The sequence below is a fragment of the Electrona antarctica genome, assembly GCF_951216825.1.
Source record: "Electrona antarctica genome assembly, chromosome: 14".
Taxonomy (NCBI): Eukaryota; Metazoa; Chordata; class Actinopteri; order Myctophiformes; family Myctophidae; genus Electrona; species Electrona antarctica.
In genome coordinates this window covers 47,052,668-47,075,071 of record NC_136795.1, presented here as the reverse complement: position 1 = coordinate 47,075,071, position 22,404 = coordinate 47,052,668, and the positions used below count along the sequence as shown (strand labels likewise).

At 46.5% G+C, this 22,404-nt stretch overlaps 2 protein-coding genes across 2 annotated transcripts in view; one reads left to right on the top strand and one right to left on the bottom strand.

Moving 5' to 3' along the window:
* Positions 1 to 22,404, top strand: part of slc5a11 (solute carrier family 5 member 11) — a gene marked incomplete at its 3' end in the record, with an annotated part of 49,515 nt that overhangs the window by 11,382 nt on the left and 15,729 nt on the right. The window contains exons 10-11 of the mRNA XM_079520926.1: positions 1,693 to 1,800; positions 2,823 to 2,973. Of these exons, the coding sequence (XP_079377052.1) occupies positions 1,693 to 1,800; positions 2,823 to 2,973 (259 nt within the window). The remainder of the gene's footprint in view (positions 1 to 1,692; positions 1,801 to 2,822; positions 2,974 to 22,404) is intronic.
* LOC306936253 (E3 ubiquitin-protein ligase RNF216-like) lies at positions 6,825 to 10,380 on the bottom strand (the record flags this gene model as incomplete). The annotated part of the gene is made up of 2 exons (XM_079519745.1): positions 6,825 to 9,404; positions 10,366 to 10,380. The coding sequence occupies 2 exons, from the start codon at positions 10,378 to 10,380 to the stop codon at positions 6,825 to 6,827; spliced, it is 2,595 nt and encodes an 864-aa protein (XP_079375871.1).

Here is a 22,404-nt window from a genome sequence, read left to right as displayed (position 1 = left end):
TTAATGGTTGTAGACCAGTTGGCGTGTGGAGATGTTTATCTGTGTTTAAATCGTTGTAGACCAGGTGGTGTGTGGAGATGTTTATCCATGTTTAAATCATGTAGACCAGGTGGCGTGTGGAGATGTTTATCTGTGTTTAAATGGTTGTAGACCAGGTGGCGTGTGGAGATGTTTATCCGTGTTTAATGGTTGTAGACCAGGTGGCGTGTGAAGATGTTTATCTGTGTTTAATGGTTGTAGACCAGGTGGCGTGTGGAGATGTTTATCCGTGTTTAATGGTTGTAGACCAGGTGGCGTGTGGAGATGTTTATCCGTGTTTAATGGTTGTAGACCAGGTGGCGTGTGAAGATGTTTATCTGTGTTTAAATCGTTGTAGACCAGGTGGCGTGTGGAGATGTTTATCCATGTTTAAATTGTTGTAGACCAGGTGGCGTGTGGAGATGTTTATCCATGTTTAAATCATGTAGACCAGGTGGCGTGTGGAGATGTTTATCTGTGTTTAAATGGTTGTAGACCAGGTGGCGTGTGGAGATGTTTATCTGTGTTTAAATGGTTGTAGACCAGGTGGCGTGTGGAGATGTTTATCTGTGTTTAAATGGTTGTAGACCAGGTGGCGTGTGGAGATGTTTATCTGTGTTTAAATCATGTAGACCAGGTGGTGTGTGGAGATGTTTATCCATGTTTAATGGTTGAGGACCAGGTGGCGTGTAGAGCTGTTTATCAGTGTTTAATGGTTGTAGACCAGGTGGCGTGTGGAGATGTTTATCCGTGTTTAATGGTTGTAGACCAGGTGGCGTGTGGAGATGTTTATCCATGTTTAAATTGTTGTAGACCAGGTGGCGTGTGGAGATGTTTATCCATGTTTAAATCATGTAGACCAGGTGGCGTGTGGAGATGTTTATCTGTGTTTAAATGGTTGTAGACCAGGTGGCGTGTGGAGATGTTTATCTGTGTTTAAATGGTTGTAGACCAGGTGGCGTGTGGAGATGTTTATCTGTGTTTAAATGGTTGTAGACCAGGTGGCGTGTGGAGATGTTTATCTGTGTTTAAATCATGTAGACCAGGTGGTGTGTGGAGATGTTTATCCATGTTTAATGGTTGAGGACCAGGTGGCGTGTAGAGCTGTTTATCAGTGTTTAATGGTTGTAGACCAGGTGGCGTGTGGAGATGTTTATCCGTGTTTAAATCGTTGTAGACCAGGTGGCGTGCGGAGATGTTTATCTGTGTTTAATGGTTGAGGACCAGGTGGCGTGTGGAGATGTTTATCAGTGTTTAATGGTTGAGGACTAGGTGGCGTGTAGAGATGTTTATCCATGTTTTTAATCGTTAGACGAGGTGGCGTGTGGAGATGTTTATCCATGTTTAATGGTTGAGGACCAGGTGGCGTGTGGAGATGTTTATCCATGTTTAATGGTTGAGGACCAGGTGGCGTGTGGAGATGTTTATCCATGTTTAATGGTTGAGGACCAGGTGGCGTGTGGAGATGTTTATCCATGTTTAATGGTTGAGGACCAGGTGGCGTGTGGAGATGTTTATCCATGTTTAATGGTTGAGGACCAGGTGGCGTGTGGAGATGTTTATCTGTGTTTAAATCGTTGTAGACGAGGTGGCGTGTGGAGATGTTTATCCATGTTTAATGGTTGTAGACCAGGTGGCGTGTGGAGATGTTTATCTGTGTTTAAATCGTTGTAGACGAGGTGGCGTGTGGAGACCCCGACGTGTGTAAGGAGGTGTGTGGGAACCCGGTGGGCTGCTCGGACATCGCCTACGCCAAGCTGGTCATGGAGCTGCTGCCATCAGGTGAGGCGCACGCACGCATGCACGCACGCACACAACCACGCAACCACGCAACCACGCATGCACGCACGCAGGCACACACGCATGCACGCTAGGGCTTTCACTTATAGTGAGTTTTACTAGTTGACTACTAGTTCCCTAGTTTACTAGTCGACTAGTTGTTTAACTACCTATTATGTTTAAAAAAACGTGTACTAGTCAACTAGTACACGGTCAACTAGTGGATTTACTAGTCGACTAGTTGAATAGTCGACTAGTTGAATAGTCGACTATAGTTGCTTAAAGCCACAATGCACGCACACGCATGTACGCATGCACATCACACATGCTGCATGTATGCATGCACACACACACACACACACTCCCTAGCTGTTACACCCATGTCCAGAGCCATGAATTGAGATAAAAAAGATTCAGAAAAAATACTACAGGTCACTTAATTGGTGGTCCGTGTATCGTTAAGTTGTAAGAGTGGCCGGTAGAGCTGCCGAATGGAAACCATGAGTGTAAAGTGCTTAGCTATCGAAAAATAGCAGACCTACAAGCTCGTAGCGCGCCACCGAGTGGCGCACTACGAGCTTGTAGATCTGCTATTTTTGAAAAGACGTGAAAATGTGGTGCAAATCTTTGAATGTATATATTCTTTCAGAGCGAACGTTTTTAACTCAAATCTTTGCTTCTGGAGGGGGTCCCTGGAACTCCATATTTTCAGATGGGGGTCCACGCACGGCCACATACAGATAATTCTGGGGGTCCTTGACGTGAAAAAAAGAAAACTGATTTAGAAGACATTTTGTAGAATCGTCCTCAGGTCAAAATGGGATAAAAACGCTATATAAATGCACCATTTACCATTTAGTTTGACAATAATTATTCATCATCAAGTAAAGTAAATGTAATTCGTGACTAGACTAAGTGTGTGTGTGTGTGTGTGTGTGTGTGTGTGTGTGTGTGTGTGTGTGTGTGTGTGTGTGTGTGTGTGTGTGTGTGTGTGTGTGTGTGTGTGTGTGTGTGCATGCGGTCAGGTCTGCGTGGTCTGATGATGGCGGTGATGATCGCCGCCCTCATGTCGTCCCTGACGTCCATCTTCAACAGCTCCAGCACCATCTTCACCATGGACCTGTGGAGACACCTGAGGCCGCGCGCCAGCGAGTGGGAGCTGATGCTCGTAGGGAGGTAAAACGGTGCACCGGTGTTTGTTTCCGTCGACTGAAACCAAAGCGAAAAACGTTCGTCGACTACAGGCCTATTCATAGTCTGGATTTTTCGGTGGTGAGGTGACCACCGGAGCTGTAATAACGTGGAGCGGACGGTGGTGAGTAAAAACAGAGAGAAGCGCTGGGGTGGTGGCTGTCAGGCACCAGAAAGGATAGGACTCAAAAGCAGGCAGCAAAACCTTTAACAGGTTTTATTATAAAGTCAAGGGAACAGGCAGAGGCGTCGTAGGTAGGGAAAGCGTGGGTCAGGGTTCCGGGAAGGCTGTCCGTGGGGCGTCGGTTCCGATAGGGATTAGGCAAGCCGTAAGTCAGAGTTCGGTCCGGGTCCATACACAGTGGTTCTGGGAACAGGCAAAAGTACAAGGCGTCAGGCAAGGGATAACTAGGGACAGGCTAAGGTCAGATACAATAACAGGCAGGATAACAGGTTCAAGACTAACGGCGTGCTAACCTAGGGTAAACTGGGTTGATCTGCAGGCAGAGAACAATGGGTAGCAGCAGACAATAAGTAACCTTGGTTACTCAGCGTAGAACCTGGTGCAGGTGCGCTCACACTGGTGTGGGCGTGACAGTGGCGGTGGTTTGCTCTTCACTGCGGCTCTGTGACGTCATGTTGTATAGTTTGTAGTTTGCGTTAGAGTTGTTCAGATCCCGATACTGGTATCGGTTACTCGGGGCCGATACCACCCTCAAGTACCCGTACTCGGTACTCGGAACCGGCCCAGATACTTTGACCCGAGTACCAAAACATCCAATTGACACTAGGCTGAACGAATGCAACGGGAGCACGTCTGACCCCGCCGATCTACAGTACAAGCATAAATGACAACTGACAAGTGTAGACTGGAGATCCATCTGCATCTATGAGAAAAAGGGGGTAGAATAAGTGTTTACTCAATGAAAATAAAGTACTTGTATCGGTACTCGGTACTAAAAAGTATTAAAAATGAAGTACTCGTTTTGAAAAAAATTGTATCAGGACAACTCTAGTTTGCGTCCTCACTTTTGTCTTCAGTGTTTGTGTTTACACAAACCCTCAAAGCTGGACATAGGAGGAGCTATAGCGCCCCCTGGGGGAACGAACGGGGGAACAAACGGCCAGGAACGACCATTACGGTACTAGTACTAGTGGAGTCTATAGTGGCTTATAATAGTAAATTAGTTATTCATTAATTAATACATTTTGAGTGGTGCAAACCACTCCAACAACCAGCTTTGTCTGTATCTATGTTTGTGTCTATGTATGTGTGTACCTGTACGTGTGTGTACCTGTACGTGGGACCCAAAAAATGAGCATGGTTACTATGGTCACTGACATTACGTCAGACCACAGCTGATCAGGCTATATAAGACCTTGCACCACTCAGTTCACACGGGTGTGATTTTTGTATATGTATTGCTTTTACAGAATTTGTACTTTTGACTGTGTGTGTGTGTGTGTGTGTGTGTGTGTGTGTGTGTGTGTGTGTGTGTGTGTGTGTGTGTGTGTGTGTGTGTGTGTGTGTGTGTGTGTGTGTGTGTGTGTGTGCGCGCGCCTGCGCCTGGACGGCAGCAGTGTGAAAGTTGTAATGACTGTGCAGTCATTTAAAGATGGAGTGCCAGGATTTTTTTCCACCCTAAAACATGATCATCAGGTCTTATTGTTATATAAGGAGGAAGACGTTTTTCAAAAAAGGTTACAGTATTTGTTAAAATGTCGTTTTTATGTGGACACGCCCACCAGTTCATTAAGTATGCCTGGTTTACCTGGTGGTGATGGGTGGTGATCCACCTGAACTGAAGCCGCACCCACAGCTGTAGTTGTATGATAAAGGGGGAGGGGTTAGGGGAGGGGCTGATAATGTGATATCACTATATTACTGTTTATTTCCCGTTTGACTGTCAAGGGTTCAGCCTCCAGGAAGAAACCCTAAATACAAAGGGAATACATCATTGCACATAAGAACGACTCCAGTGTGTCTAATAAAGTACTGTCACCTCATAGACACATGAAAAACTGGAAAAATACAAAAATTGTGGCACTCCATCTTTAAAATAACACACCCAACGTAACGGCCATCGTTATTGTGGTAATGACTTTGTAATGACTTTGTGGAGAGCAGTCACTATAGAGCGTCGCAGTCCCCCTACTGCCTACCAGGGCCCAGGAAATGATTCCCCGTTAATTTTCCTCATAGATGTTCCTCAAAAAGTATTTATTTAAAGACCTTTTAAGCCTCGTACAAAGCCAACTCTTGTCGTGACAAATCATGACACAATCGTTTGGGCCGAACAAATAATTAGAAAGAAGAAAAAAACGGTAGGTTACAACCCTTTTTTTGTTGTTTTTCTTTTTTTGTAATTATTTGTTTGGTCCAAAATATTGTGTTAGTTGTCATGATTATTTTGTCACGACTTGAGTTGGCTTTGTACGACGCTTATAAGGTCTTTAAATAAATACTTTTTGAAATGTCTATGGGGAAAAATGGATTGGGAATTATTTCCTGGGCCTGGCGTCGTCATGAAAGGGGGCGGGACTGCGACGCTCTATAGTGTACCGACAACAATAGTGGCTACCCCACACGAATCCCCCCGTTGGGTGTGGATCTAGCACCCACAGAGTTTTTTGAGCTGGTTTACAAGAGGAAACCCAACGGAAAAATCATGGACAATTGCTCCATGGCTTTGGTGTGTGGTCAGACTGGACAGACCTGAATGATATGTGCTGCTGGGCAACTGGCGGCCCGGGGGGGCCACATGCGGCCCCCACCTTCACTTAATGTGGCCCTCAGGTTAACCGTTTCCGCATTGGACGTGTGTACACATCCTAGCGCATCCTCAATGATATCAGGCGAGGGGAGAGTATTCTGATTTGTTTCCTTTTTTTTTTTTTCAGTCGGACTCTCGGCCACCGTACTTCGCTCTTCAGTCATATTAGCTTACCGTTCGATTAGCTGTTAGCGCGGCAGAAAGAATGCCTCGTCTCTTCTAATCCAGGGCGTGGTTTTGATCTGATGGATATACAAAGGGCTTCATTTCTGACTTCAACATGCCTCTCGTTCAAAATATGAACGCTTTGGAGCTTCTAGCGATATAATAGACTCGAGACCAAGGTAAGCTAGCCATGTCTTTCCGGCACCCCAGAGCTTCTATTTTGACGGAATCCCGGCACTGATTGTGTTAATGTCAGAATACTGATATAGTATTGGTTTCAGCTGTTACAATTCCACCAACATGACCCGCTTTAATTACTTCAGTCTAAATGAGTAGCTCAATGCTCAACACAAGTATAATTAAAGGCATTTCAAATTATATAACATTTTCAGGATTCCACTTCAAATATAGCAAAAAATAATTCAAGATTTCAATTCGAATATAGCAAAAATAGCCGATCTACTGCGACGCGTTTTGAGCTTGTAGATCAGCTATTTTTGCTACGACAGCAATATATGGCCCTAGGGAGTGATTGTGGAAATATAGTGGCCCTCTCCATCGTCAAGGTTGCCCACCCCTGGTATAGGGTCTACCTTTGAGGCGGTGGCTGCCTCAGAGAGTGTCATATATCTGACCCCAGCATCTCTGTCAGAGCGACTGTGACTGTGTGGAACGGGACATCAACTTCCACTGACTAATGCCCGGGGTCGCGCCTCCTGTGGGCGCAACAACGAGAGCAGCGACAACATTGAGACACGAGTTGAGATTACAAGGGAATGACCCGCATGTCTCCCTGCTGCGGACCATTCTGGTTTGAGAACCACCGATCTGCGGTATAGTATGATCTGCGGTATATACTAGTACCAGAAAGTGTCGAGTTCCGGAGTGCATTTAACGTCAGTGTGGAGGTCTGAAGTGAATGAGATGATGTCTGTCGTCCATCACGAAGTGAGGATGGTTGACGGGATTGTTGTTGTTGTTGAGGAAGGGGTTGTTGAAGAAGGGGTTGTTGAAGGGGTTCAGCTGCTGCAATGGGGGCACATAGGGCGCCTGGGGAAACCCCGGGGGAACATAGGGCAGCTGGGGCAACCCCGGGGGCACATAGGACGCCTGGGGAAACCCCGGGGGCACATAGGGCACCTGGGCCAACCCCGGGGGCACATAGGGCGCCTGGGGCAACCTCGGGGGCACATAGGGCGCCGGGTGCAACCCAGGGGGCACATAGGGCGCCTGGGCCAACCCCGGGGGCACATAGGGCGCCTGGGCCAACCCCGGGGGCACATAGGGCGCCTGGGGCAACCCCGGGGGCACATAGGACGCCTGGGGAAACCCCGGGGGCACATAGGGCACCTGGGCCAACCCCGGGGGCACATAGGGCGCCTGGGGCAACCTCGGGGGCACATAGGGCGCCTGGGGCAACCCCGGGGGCACATAGGGCGCCTGGGGAAACCCCGGGGGCACATAGGGCGCCTGGGGAAACCCTGGGGGCACATAGGGCGCCTGGGGAAACCTCGGGGGCACATAGGGCGCCTGGGGCAACCCCTGGGGCACATAGGGTGCCGGGTGCAACCCAGGGGGCACATAGGGCGCCTGGGGAAACCTCGGGGGCACATAGGGCGCCTGGGGCAACCCCTGGGGCACATAGGGTGCCGGGTGCAACCCAGGGGGCACATAGGGCGCCTGGGGAAACCTCGGGGGCGGCATCATGTGTAACACCCTCGCCATGGGCGGAGCCTTGTGGTGAATCCCTTGTGGGTGATGGACAAACAGGGGTTGACGGAAGACCTGCTGGGGGTGAAGGATGAAAGGATGGTTCTCGTGGGGCTGATGGCCCACCTGCTTGGTCGGCGCTGCAGCCAAGTCCGCCACCGGAGGACCGACACGCTTCCTCGAATGACACGGACTGCTCTTGTTCAGCTCCGCCTCGCCCTCCTTCTGGATCTCCTGGATGACTCGCGCGTCGTCCTGCGCGGAGTCGCTCCGCAACGAGCACCCGCGACATTGGCCGCAGGCCTGGCCCGGCGATTGGATGTGCTGGCAGAAGTGGCTGTAGCCGCTGATTGTCTCTCGACACAGGTAGCACATCTGGCTGCCACAGCGACACGGCAAGCGGTTGCAGCCCTCGGCCTTGACCAGACCGGCGCGGCACTTCGCACACTTCCTCACCCGCGCTGCCGTCATGCGCTCCTCGAATCGCACCCTAGTCCTGATCTCGTCCGTCTCCGCGACCTGCTCACACGTCTTGCCCACATGATGGTTCCATCGGACGCGACACGTCCTGCAGCTCTCCTTGAGGCATTGGTGGTTGGGACAGCTGAACACGGATATATCTTTGTCCAAGAGGGCTGGGAAGTTGCAGGATGGACACCGTACTAGTTCATCACCGCAGGCGGAAGCGACCGCCTCCTCTGCTTGTCTCTCGTAGTATTTACACAGGATGTTCTCTGGCAGGACTTTCTCCAGTTCACGCACTGGGTATGAGCACGTGCAGCCACCCTCCATGCAGCTCAGCTCTGACTGTCCAGAGCCAAAGACTGCCTCCTGAGCGTATTTGACCAGGCACTCTTTACAGAAGAGATGGCCGTCCGAACACTGGGTCATCTTCTCAAACGCAAACTCTCCATAGCAGCAGCCACACTCTATCAGCTGGCCTTCCTTTTTATATTCATCCTCATTGACCTGCAGTGCCAGCAGGAAGCCCTCGTGCTCTGCCCAATGCCTGAGCTCCCTCTGAACGGAGGCTTCCAGTACTGAATCAGTCTCAAAACTCTGCCGTTCCTTTCCAAGGAAGTACATTCTCCTGTTGAATTTCACTGAGCCGTGCTCAAACTGGAAATCTATGAAGCAACGGTCAGAGGACGTTCTACTCTGTTGCATGTTTCTTGAAGGGTTGCCTGATTCCTGCCACTTCTTCACAGCTTCAGATAAGGCCTTTCGTGTGAGTGCATAGTGTCCCTTGAGAGCACTGAGAGCCCATTTAATGTCATGGCAGCTGAGCATTCTGAAGTCGGCCATCAGCAGGTGGGCAGCCTGCTCCATGGCCTTTCCACCCACTGTCTCCAGCTTGCTGTAGTCAAACAGGTCCTCAGTGCCCAGAGTCTGTGCAGACTCTAGCAGGATGCCGTTGGGAACTTCTTCAGTCTCTCTCCTGGGATACGCTGGGTTCTCCAACAGTACATTACACAGGACATCCAAATCATTGTGTTGTTGGACAAGTTCTGCCACATAGTCTTCCTGGACATCGGGGAATAGGTCAGCCACCCCGCTAATCAAAGCTCTAACATGAGGCTGATACTTAGACATCGCTTCCCGGTGGTTATCATGTCGCGGCACAGAGAGACCACTCGGCATTGCGTCCTCCATGCTGGGAATGTACGCTGGGGCTGGAGGGACCACAACCACGGCAGTGGTTTTGGGGCCAGGGATGATGCCGGAGCCAGAATGTGGAAAAAGGTGGTCTGTGGTGGGGGATTGATGCTGGTATACGCAGGGGAATGACACTATACTTTTGAATACTTGTGTATATATTTTGTAAAGCAAGCACTCCTGTACTTTATTTAATTCAAAGTAGATATTTGACCGAGCAACATTCCGTGATGTGATGTTTGACCGGGAGTGTCTACACCACTGATTGTGAGAAAAGGTGACACAGCACCTTCATAAAAACAGGCAGGTTGGAAGCCAGTATTTGGGCAAGCTGAGGTCATGTCGATGACGTATGTCTATGTGAAACTCCATATTTGTGACCAAATTTGACTGAGGGACTCATGTCATATGAAAGCAGGGAATCATAGCTTCTTAGTACAGGCGGACGAAGCAACCGCTTCGAGCGCCACCTCTTAGGGGCGCCACTTAAGCCCTCCAAAAATATATTTTTTCTGCACTGGTTTCTGCTTTAAGTGGGGGGATATCGGTCGGGCAACTGGCAACCCACACATTCACATTGGGTGAGGTGACAAATGTTAGACGCTAGGGGGGGGGGGGGGGGGTAGTCGCCACTGTCTAAAAATGAATCCTCTACGCTGCGCGTTGCCTAGGAGACAGGCTTAACAGCCGACCCTTCCGGCCCGGGGTGAACCGGAAGGGGAAAAAAGATAAACAAAAAAACAAAAATGGATTGGATTTCCCAAGTAAGCTTAAGGCTCTGCAGACCGTGCATATATATTTACCAGGCATGACTCCAACTCCAAGCAAAATGGACTCAACAAAAAAGTTAATAAAATGTATGAAATCCTCCACGAGGATAGATAGAGATAGAGATAGAACCGTACCAAAACCGCGCCAGATATCCTAAAATTTGACTTATAACCGCATATACCCGAAAAAAATCGCACCCGCACATGTGCCGGGGGGGGGGGGGGGGGCGCACCCTACAGATCTCGCTTATAGCGCCACCTAGCCCCCAACCGGCCCTGGACATTTGTTCAGTTTGACCCACCAGTTTTGGAGACATGGTTTAGAGTAGTTAGTGTCTTGCAGAAAACAGTGAGTTGAGAAAACAGGCTTGAAAGGTTCACTTCTGTGGTTTCTAACATTACACCTTTATGACTGGCCGTCAATGTAATGGTGACGTAATTATGATATGTTTCAATATTGGTTATGTAGGGATTATTAGGCAAGATTATGATGTCAATTAGCCAGAAATCAAATGCAACCCCGACTCGCCAGCGAATCGAATACACATTTAATTCCTATCTACTTGCATCTCATTAACGTCCAATTGAAGACGTGAGTCACTTAGCCTGTCAATATGCACATAGTTTCCACTCGGAATGAAGCGATTTGAAACCATGTACATACTGTGTATCTTATCATAAAAACGTCTATCTGAAGACGTGAGTTACGAATACCTGGTATGAATAAATACTGTGTTACAGTTCCCCCAATATAAAACAAATCAAATACACACAGACGGAATCAAAGAATAGTCCGGAGATTTGTTTAGATTGTACCAGCAAAATGAGATATTTATTATATCGAAATACTGTTACAACATACTTGTCATATACTTGATGAATCTGGAATTCATAATTCACATTAATATAGTCTGTTTTAGCTAAAGTGTAAACCTGGATCTTTGTCTCTCATTGAGTGACATGACATGTTTAGACAGGATGCCTGCATGGGCACTGCAGGAGGGACCCTAAAGATCTGGCTTGCTGATAGTAAACGGCCAGGCCTGCAGGACACCTACTGTTCTGTGCTTGCTTCCTGGTGACCATATATGGAGACAATTTAGGCATGTTTGACCACTTTAGACTTAAGGGGGGTTGGGACCACCTTTGCATTCTTCCTGTGGCTATTCGTATGACAAAGGAGTTTGTTGACATGAAGGAACAGACTGATTGATCAAAGGACTTGTCACTAAACTGTATGCATATTTCTGTCGACACCCTACACTCTGTAAACTGCTTAAAAGGTGAATCAAAATGGGACTCTTTGTCAGTCGGGCGCGAGCCATGTGGATGCACGTCAGGCCATCTCTGGCTGGCGTGAGCTTTAACCTGTATGCATTGCTGCGCTGTGTACTTGTGAAATAAACAACATCATCTCGGATCTGCTTCTGCTGTCTGCCGTGTGTCACAACTTTTCTCCGGGGCTCTCATGGTTCAGATACATCATACTCAAATAAAAACATAGCAAGAACGGGCGCGTCAGGGTTAATCCAATTCGGACATTAGCCATAAAGACTTAACCCTGCGCATTGAAAATATACTATTTGGTAGACTGTGGTATAGTTGCTTCTGACTAGTCTGCACATGAGTTGTGCAAAATAGCCAAGGGCAAACGTTATAAAGTCCAGTCTTACTCAAATAACAATTTCAACTATAGGTCCGTTCAGTTTACAAGCACAATGCAAAGATAGTTTTAGGAAGAAGAAAGAGGGAAGAGGCGCGAGGAGAGGCTCTGGTTGGCGTCACTTTCAGATTTAAATGACAAAACTAAGTCAAAAGGGGTAGCTAACCCTATCATTAGTTATCATGTCGTTCTGGGAGCTTGAATGTTCTCAAATACATCCTTGACCAACCTTTCTGATGATGAAACCTCAGCGGCGCTCGGAAACTGGATACCAGGGTAAAGTTGACAAATAGTTTCCAGCGCTGTACGCGAGTGTAACTTTACTCGTCCTTCTTTGGTTAAAGTATAAAGTATAGAAAAGTCGATCAAATCGTTTCATATGGAAACCCACAAGTGGTTAGCAAAACGGGACTCGCTCTAAGTCCTGATGTGGTTTCCGTGGCGGTGCAGTTCTAAGAGCCCACCGACTGAGGCAGCCGGCGTCTCGGGGAGAAGAAGCACCAAACTGAGCAACGTGTCTTGGGTGACACACGTTATATTGAAAAGGGGTCTCAAACTAAATTAGGCGTTTTCCTTTGTCTAACTCCAAATCCAGTTTTAACCAGTTTTAGTTGGAGTCAACATAATTGTTTATCCAATTGTTTTACGGCCCACAGGAAGAGGGAAAGACGCTGTCCTGTGCACCTATCACTCTCTCCTTATCGCTGAGCCATCTCCTCTTTCAAGCGTTAGTACACAGATGTGTGCGCACACGCGCACACACACACACACACACACACACACACACACACACCCACACACACACAGCCTCGCTCACTCATTTTACATGTTCCATAGTTTCCATATGTCAACAGGTAGAAAATGATTACATTGAGAACAAAAACAGGGAGCATGTATTGCTGATTGGAGTATCAGTGGTGCGTGCGTGTGTTGTAATGTAACGAGGTAGGACACCCCATCTTGGTCCATCCTGTGAGAGTTCATCTCTCGGTCAGACCTGGGTCTGACCCTGGGTCGTGTCCTGATAGTCACCTCTCTCTTTCTCTTATTCGGTCTGTGGTCTCTCAAAAACCCCCCTTTGCTGTCAGGTTAATCCAGGGGTGGTTGATTGTTAATTCAGTTTGTAGACAAACGGGCGCATCTGGCACTTTTAGCAAGCCAGTGTAAGGGAGGAATGTTACTCCTTTTCACCTCACCATTGGGGCGTCTCTCTGATCTTACTTGCTCAGAGCGACACCGGTACTTGGGGGGAGGGAATCTGGTCCTCTTCCATTGTTCGGTTCAATTTGCATAATTGTCAATTACAAACCCTCCCAATGTCAGGATACATATCCCCTCTCTAGGATAAATGAAGAGACAACGTTCGTGGACCTTCGTTTGGCCTAGTTACATATCCTGACCTCCATTCGGGACAAGATGTCAAGTTGAGGCCAATGGGGTGTCTGTCTTGCCCATAGGGCCCCTTTTTCGACAGTGGGGTCGCGTTCCCCTGTAGTGGTGTCAATGTTCGTAGCACTCCCTTGGATGCCCAGGATAGCACCTGTGACACAGGGGAAAGGTAGGAAAGGCAGTGTCTGTACGGTCGTTTCAGGTAGGTGTAGAGTTCTGCTGGGTGCAGAGTAGATTCCATGAGAGAGTGCACAGGCGACAGTGTCTGAATGTCATTCAGGCTTCCCCGAGCACGACATACGCTCCCAGGGGAAACAACACAATGTCAATTCATTCAAAACACTGTCATTCAGGTGGATGCCAGGTTCCGCTAGTCACGGAGCAGCATCCATGAGAGAGAGAAACAGGAGACAGTGTCTGAAGGTCATTCAGGCTTCCCCGAGCACGACATACGCTCCCAGGGGAAACAAAACAATGTCAATTCATTCAAAACACTGTCATTCAGGTGGATGCCAGGTTCCGCTAGTCACGGAGCAGCATCCATGAGAGAGAGGAACAGGAGACAGTGTCTGAAGGTCATTCAGGCTTCCCCGAGCACGACATACGCTCCCAGGGGAAACAAAACAATGTCAATTCATTCAAAACACTGTCATTCAGCTGGGTGTAATGCCCTCCAGGCATGGCGTAGCATTCATGTGGGGAAGAAAGAGCGGACAGGAGACAGTGTCTGTAGTGTCATCCAGGCGGATGCAAGGTTCCGCTAGGCGCGGGGTAACATCCATGTGAGGGAGAGAGAGGCAGGAGGCAGTGTCTGTAATGTCATTCAGGTGGGTGTAAGGCTTCCCCGAGCACGACCATACGCTCCCAGGGGAAACGCAACAATGTCAAAACATGTCATTGCTGGCAGGTCAAAGTGTTATTGACCACATCATGCACCCAAAACGACATGGTTTCTCCTAAGTCATTTTACACTGAGCTCTCTACTCCTATTGATAAAGTTGTACTGGTCTAACCAAGGTGATAGAGAAGAGAAAAGTGGAACAAGGGCCAGAGTAGAAGAGAGGAAATAATACTTTCGTTTGTTAAAATAAAATTCAAACGATAACAGACTATAAGGAGCAAATGGCTCAACGTCTAGTGGAAATAATTATTTTGTCTGGTAAAAACAAACAAACGAAAAAACTAAGGAGCAATGGCTCACACTCTAATGGTAGAAAACAAAACAGTAACTACATTTTGTGACCACAGGTGGTTTAGCAGGCTAGTGCACCTACAGGTTTGAATTCATTCCGCTAGCGAGGTTGATGTTTGATCATGTCTCACACCGAGTCAGGAAACGGAACAAAAGGTCAACCCTCTATCTTAGGAAGCATTATTCTGCACAGGCACTTTGAGGTCGTTTTTATAATAATAAAACAAGAAAATGTAAACAAAAATTACTAATGGTGTGTGTGTTACACATACCAAGTGATCATCCCGTTTCGGTAGGGGAGGAGGTTTCTTACTGTTTCACGGGAAACAGGGTCCTATGTTGCTTAAACTATTTAGGCGAGAAACTCAATAGGCTAGGCACAACACAGCTAAGAGTTCTACAATGTAGAGCAGCCAACAAGGCACAGGGGACCTGTGCCTGCCGGTGAGTTCTCTCGCCTTGGTTTTGGTCTCAGAGTCTGTCAGTTCGGTGATTGTCTGGGGCGTGTGTAATTTGATTTGGTTTCGGTGTACCCATTTTGTCACTGGCTTGCCTTGGCCTTTCCCGATTTGTATCTTATAGGCTATCGGGGAAAACTTGTCCACTATATGGTACAGGCCTTTCCATTTGGGGAGGGACCTATTGTTCATCCCCTCTTGGTGAGCAAAAGTGGAACACCGAACCAAATCCCTTACTTGGAGCTGGTCCTGCGAGGGCCTTTTGCCATAGTGGGCTTTCTTGACCTCCATGCTCTTTGCCAAGTTCTTCTGAGAAGATCTGGCAAATGGTCCAATCCAATCTATCTGCAGATCTGCCCATGGGAACATAATTCCCCTCTCTTGTAAGGGTGTTCTCGGGGTTGGACTTGAAGGTTGGAACTGACAGCACGTCAAACAACCTTTCACATAATGAACCACGTCTTGGTACATTTTGGGCCAATAGGCCATCTGGCACAACTCATCGCAGGTTGCCTCGACACCTCGGTGTACAGCAGTTGGGGAGTTGTGGCCGAAGCTTAATAGTACCCCCCTGTGGTGCTGGGGTATAACTAGACGCGGAGAAGTATATGAATCAACAGCATACACCAACAGACCATTGCTCAGTGACATGTAGTCGCTTGACAACAGTAGTTGTGTTAGGTACTCTGTTGAGTCCCTGTCTGTGTCAGGGATAGGTGTTGGTGTGTCCCCAGCAAGGAGCGCCATCATGTGGGCTAGGGCTGGGTCAGCCGCCTGTAATGACACTAGATCAAAGTCTCTTTTCACAGGGGCCGTCGTCCCATCAGGGGACCGTTGGTCCCGCTGCAGTAACGCAGGGATTTTGCCAATGACCGGAATGGTCAGGCTGGAATCATAGAAGTCAGTGCTTATCAACAAACCCAAGTCTGTTCCTTCGCACAAAGTGACGTCGGTATCCAGCCGGTTGGTCACCAATGGGTCTGTAGACCTTCCTTCCACATCCAAAATGGGTGTGCCTTGGAAAGTCAGACTTTGCCGTAACTGGGCATCTCTCCCCCCTAAAGGAGGAGTCCCCGGTGGGGAATTAGTGCCCTGTAAGCAAGTTATTTCCAGCTGTGCCTCCACGAGGTCACTGTTGGTCTGTTGAAACTGGGTAAACTGCGCCTTGAGGTCGGCGATCTCTTGTTTAGCCCTATTCAACTTACTATCTGTGGTGGCTAGCTTGGTGACAATATCAGTCAAGCGAGCCTGTGTCTTTCGTAACTCAAGTTCATCAGTCAAGTCTTTTATCTGCTGCCGAGACCTGGCAATTGCCTCCACATTAGCTTTGGCTGCTAAGCAATCAAGCTCATGTAACCGGACTAAGTTTGCCAATACATGCCCAGCTAATTTCTCGCGTTCTGCCTCAGTGTAAAGTCTTGATTCAGCATGAGCACTAGCTAAAGTTTGGAGATTTGAAAGGACCGTGTCTGCATCTATTTGACCGACGTTAGGAATGTCAGAGTCTGTCAGACTAAGCATCTTTCTTATAGCTACGCAACAATCCATGCTCCCTGTTCGTGTAGCTGGCTAACAGCACAGTATGCTTCTAAGCCGCAACACTTCTGTCAACAGACAGCGGTAGGAAACAATGCAACAACCACGCTCCCTCGCTGCCTCTCAGGCAAAAACAGCACTGTGGTCCTCAATTTGGTTTGAGGACAATTGTGCACAAGTGAAAAGGCTATATCGTTTGTGTTATTATTCCTGCCCCTAACCCCCCTTTTTATTAACACCCTTAGTTCCTTTTGCAAGGAAGAAAGGGAGTGAATAAAAATTTAAAAGGGAATAAACACAACAAAAAAAAAAATTGAATTAAAAATCTCAAACTGTAAATGTCCAAAATTAAAATAATTAATTAAACCCAATCAGTCAATTGCCTGATCAACCAAACCTCAAAGGTTTAATCAACCACACATCCAACCAAACGGAAATAACCAATTAAACCAGCAAGCTAATTGCCTGGTCGATCAAAACCTCAAAAGGTTGTTAGATCCACCACTCACTTAGCCAGAAGGTTATTTCGAGCCTTAAATTTTAAATGCCACCAAGGAATGACTGAATCTCTTGAAATTCACACTCCTAATGACAAAATGGTATTAATTAAGTAAACTCAACAATTTAATTGCCTGGTCAATTAAAACATCAACCACACACTTAAACAGAGTTTATTTTAAAAATCCCAGCGCCCAACGAGAGACCGGAATGAATCATTAAAATAATTAAGTCAATCCCCATCTCAAAATTGGAACTGTAATCTTCAAAACAAACCCATTTGAGCATAACGGGCCAATGAATCGACTGAAATCCTGAAAGATTTTAAAACGATCAGTCAACCAAAGTCCACCGTAAAAATTTAAAGTCAAATGATAATGCCTGAAATAAGCTAGGGCAGGGGTGTGATTAAAACGAATAACAAAAGACCTGTATCCCTTAAACAAAACAAGCTTGATTTTGCACAGAACAAAGGCTATGCAAATTTAAAGAATGCTCCAATTTTGTCCAAGGCACAGGCCGTAAATAGCAGAAACGTTTCACTTATGCACCACAAAATCAATTATCCACAACCGAATTTGCCTGAAATGAGCGTAAAAGAGGGTTTACGTGAGTTACCACAACACCACGCTATATGTTTACAAACACAAGCAAACAACGCAAAATGTCCCCACAGCAGTGAGGTAATTAATGAGCTACCAGTATATGCGCACTTAATGAGTGTATTTTGACACGCAAAATAAGTCCTCACCAAGTGCAAAGATTAAGAGGTGTTAATCTTCGTCAAGTAGCAAAAACACGACCATGCATGTGCCCTTTTACAGCACACATAGTGAAGCTAATGTTATGACACGTGTGACACCAGCGACGGCCACTAGATGGGGCAGCACGCCTTACTTGTATCACAACAACGTGTCAGTAGGCTGGACACCAAGTGTCACGGCCTGAGACCCCCACCTCTCAGGGCGGAGTTCAGACGGGGGAAATCAAGATGGCGATTTTGCAATCTGGCTGGAAGCAGCGTCCCACAAGTACAGCGGAAACGCCCCACGTCACCAATTTCCAAAATGGCGACCTCGCAAAGTCGCAAAACACAATGGCCAGAGTCCCCCGAACATTAGATGGTTTCACACTGTCTTTTGACCAACGTCACACCAAGTATAAGTGTAACGCTGCTTGAACCGTACGGGCCCCGTAAAAGCAATCAAGCCTCTTCAACGACCAGACAGTCCACTAGATTTATTTCACTCCTGATTTAATGACCGGACACCTCAAAAACGACGCACTACGGAGGCACTTAAGCCTAAATTCATACTAAACCTTTCCAAATGGTTTTTCTGTAATCCCGTGAGCCGCTATGGGTTCTAGACAATTCCCAGGCTCCAAATTAGCAATAGGCATTACACAATGACACTATACGAATTAAATCGAGTAGCTAAATGGCAAAATAGATTAGTTGCAGAACGACCCACGAGCAGCTTACGCTCGGAGCAATTGGCAACAGGGCGGTAGGAAATAAAATCTGTTAAAAACGATAGCCCTTGGTTTATTAATTTCGCTCCTTATATTAAACACCACAAGCCTCTGCAGAAAGATGCGGGTAAAACCTCGGAGGGTATTTGAACGTAATGTTCTAGGTTCCAGCCACGGTCACAGCGCGAGACGCGGATCAACCCATTCACTCTTAAAAAAAAAACAACCTCGATTCCAATTACATGTACATTAATTTCTCTCACATCGAAGGGTCTTATATAACACAGTAAACCAGTTCCGTTAACGGGACACCATTATGTAGGGATTATTAGGCAAGATTATGATGTCAATTAGCCAGAAATCAAATGCAACCCCGACTCGCCAGCGAATCGAATACACATTTAATTCCTATCTACTTGCATCTCATTAACGTCCAATTGAAGACGTGAGTCACTTAGCCTGTCAATATGCACATAGTTTCCACTCGGAATGAAGCGATTTGAAACCATGTACATACTGTGTATCTTATCATAAAAACGTCTATCTGAAGACGTGAGTTACGAATACCTGGTATGAATAAATACTGTGTTACAGTTCCCCCAATATAAAACAAATCAAATACACACAGACGGAATCAAAGAATAGTCCGGAGATTTGTTTAGATTGTACCAGCAAAATGAGATATTTATTATATCGAAATACTGTTACAACATACTTGTCATATACTCAAATAAAAACATAGCAAGAACGGGCGCGTCAGGGTTAATCCAATTCGGACATTAGCCATAAAGACTTAACCCTGCGCATTGAAAATATACTATTTGGTAGACTGTGGTATAGTTGCTTCTGACTAGTCTGCACATGAGTTGTGCAAAATAGCCAAGGGCAAACGTTATAAAGTCCAGTCTTACTCAAATAACAATTTCAACTATAGGTCCGTTCAGTTTACAAGCACAATGCAAAGATAGTTTTAGGAAGAAGAAAGAGGGAAGAGGGAAGAGGCGCGAGGAGAGGCTCTGGTTGGCGTCACTTTCAGATTTAAATGACAAAACTAAGTCAAAAGGGGTAGCTAACCCTATCATTAGTTATCATGTCGTTCTGGGAGCTTGAATGTTCTCAAATACATCCTTGACCAACCTTTCTGATGATGAAACCTCAGCGGCGCTCGGAAACTGGATACCAGGGTAAAGTTGACAAATAGTTTCCAGCGCTGTACGCGAGTGTAACTTTACTCGTCCTTCTTTGGTTAAAGTATAAAGTATAGAAAAGTCGATCAAATCGTTTCATATGGAAACCCACAAGTGGTTAGCAAAACGGGACTCGCTCTAAGTCCTGATGTGGTTTCCGTGGCGGTGCAGTTCTAAGAGCCCACCGGCTGAGGCAGCCGGCGTCTCGGGGAGAAGAAGCACCAAACTGAGCAACGTGTCTTGGGTGACACACGTTATATTGAAAAGGGGTCTCAAACTAAATTAGGCGTTTTCCTTTGTCTAACTCCAAATCCAGTTTTAACCAGTTTTAGTTGGAGTCAACATAATTGTTTATCCAATTGTTTTACGGCCCACAGGAAGAGGGAAAGACGCTGTCCTGTGCACCTATCACTCTCTCCTTATCGCTGAGCCATCTCCTCTTTCAAGTGTTAGTACACAGATGTGTGCGCACACGCGCACACACACACACACACACACACACACACCCACACACACACACACACACACTCTCCCTTCAGCCTCGCTCACTCATTTTACATGTTCCATAGTTTCCATATGTCAACAGGTAGAAAATGATTACATTGAGAACAAAAACAGGGAGCATGTATTGCTGATTGGAGTATCAGTGGTGCGTGCGTGTGTTGTAATGTAACGAGGTAGGACACCCCATCTTGGTCCATCCTGTGAGAGTTCATCTCTCGGTCAGACCTGGGTCTGACCCTGGGTCGTGTCCTGATAGTCACCTCTCTCTTTCTCTTATTCGGTCTGTGGTCTCTCAAAAACCCCCCTTTGCTGTCAGGTTAATCCAGGGGTGGTTGATTGTTAATTCAGTTTGTAGACAAACGGGCGCATCTGGCACTTTTAGCAAGCCAGTGTAAGGGAGGAATGTTACTCCTTTTCACCTCACCATTGGGGCGTCTCTCTGATCTTACTTGCTCAGAGCGACACCGGTACTTGGGGGGAGGGAATCTGGTCCTCTTCCATTGTTCGGTTCAACTTGCATAATTGTCAATTACAAACCCTCCCAATGTCAGGCTACAGTTAGCTAACAGGTAACGTATGTATGTATATGTAAGTTGAAAAGTACTATACTGTGGTCGGCTGGGTTTTTTATGCATATGCTCGAGGTATATTGATATTGAGTGTGACGTAATGAAGATATGTATCAATGCCGGGATACAACTGGCTTTCGATGGTGACGTAATAAAGATATAGGTTTCAGATTACATACATGTATACATAGAGACATTACCTTTAATCCACCCGACATTGATACATATCTTCATTACGTCACACTCAAAATCAGTATTATATACGACGAGCATACGCACAAAAGAGCCGGCACGACCACCTTACTTGCGCGCTCTGCTTGCGCAAGTAACAAGTAATAAAGATGAAACCCCATAGACAAACGTTTAAAATAAAACTTACACCAATCGAAAACAAAACGATTGGACCACCAAAAATTCACAATCCCTGATTGGCCGAGGGTGTCACCGACGTAAGCACGCAGCGCCCTGATTGGCCGAAGGTGTCAGCAACATACGCAGCCGAAAACGGTAGTTGCGCACGCTCTGCTCGCGCAAGTAATAATAATAAAAATCACACCCGTGTGAACTGAGTGGTGTAAGGTCTGTCTGACGTAATGAAATCATGCCTGACGTAATGAAATCACACCCGGGTGTGATTTCATTACCTGGCTTTGTTTGTGCAGAAAAAATTAGCATGGTTGCTATGTTCACCCTGTTCACCCGGGTGTGATTTCATTACGTCATTACAACAGGGTGAACATAGCAACCATGCTCATTTTTTCTGCACAAAAAAGCCAGTTGTAGGAGTGGTTTACACCACTCAATAATAATAATAATACAACTTTATTCGTATAGCACCTTTCATGACATGAAATGCAGCTCAAAGTGCTTTACAGAGCAATGGAGAAGAAAAAGAAAAGAAAAGCAAGGCGTAAAACAACTTTAAAATAATAGAAGTAATGCAATACAGTGAGGACATGGGAGCAAATAAGGGCCTTTCTCGGCCCCACCCCTCTCCCATTCGTTTATATTGTGCTTAGGATCCAAGATGGCCGCAGCACCAGGAGGGGGTGGGGCGGAGGTGAACGGGTTTGTTTGTTTGTAACCTTTATTTCAGGGGAATCCAATTGAGACCAGGGTCTCTTTTTCAATGGCGCCCTGTATACAAATAAGAACATTTACATTTTACATACATGACATGGACACACAGTACAACAAATATAATCCACAAGCACATACACACAGAAACAAAACCTTGTAACCAAATGTTACAGAAAGCAGGTGCATATGCCTTCCTCTAGTGTGAGGTCAGTTAAGAGTATCTTAAAAGTAGTAAACGAAATAAAAACATTCAACTTCAATTTGTTTTGACAACCATTCCATAAATGTGGAGCATACACCCTGAAGGCAGTATCTCCCAATTTAGTAGTAGTTTTTGGTACCTTCAATAAAAGTATATCTTGTGATCTAGTACCATAAGCTGATGAATTGAGATCTAGCAGTTTTGTTAAATACAGAGGTAGTTTACCAATTAAAGCTTTATACGTGAACAGGGTAGCATGTTGTTTCCTTCTAAGAGCCAGAGAAGACCATTCTACTGAGGTATATAATGCACAGGGTGGGGTCGACATATACCCTTACTGGGCTGCGTTCACACATTCAAGAAACCTGTCTTGTGTCTGTGTTTAATGGCCGCTCCAATGCATTTCCAATGGAAGCCCATATGGTTTCACCAAACATTTTGTTTAATGGGGGGGAGGGGGGCAGAACACATCCATCAAAGCTGTGTTCAGACACAAGTCAGGTGTCAGACACAAGGCAAGTGTCTTGAATGCAGCCCAGTAAGGGCATATGTCGACCCCGTCCGCTCACCTCCAACCCCACCCCCTCCTG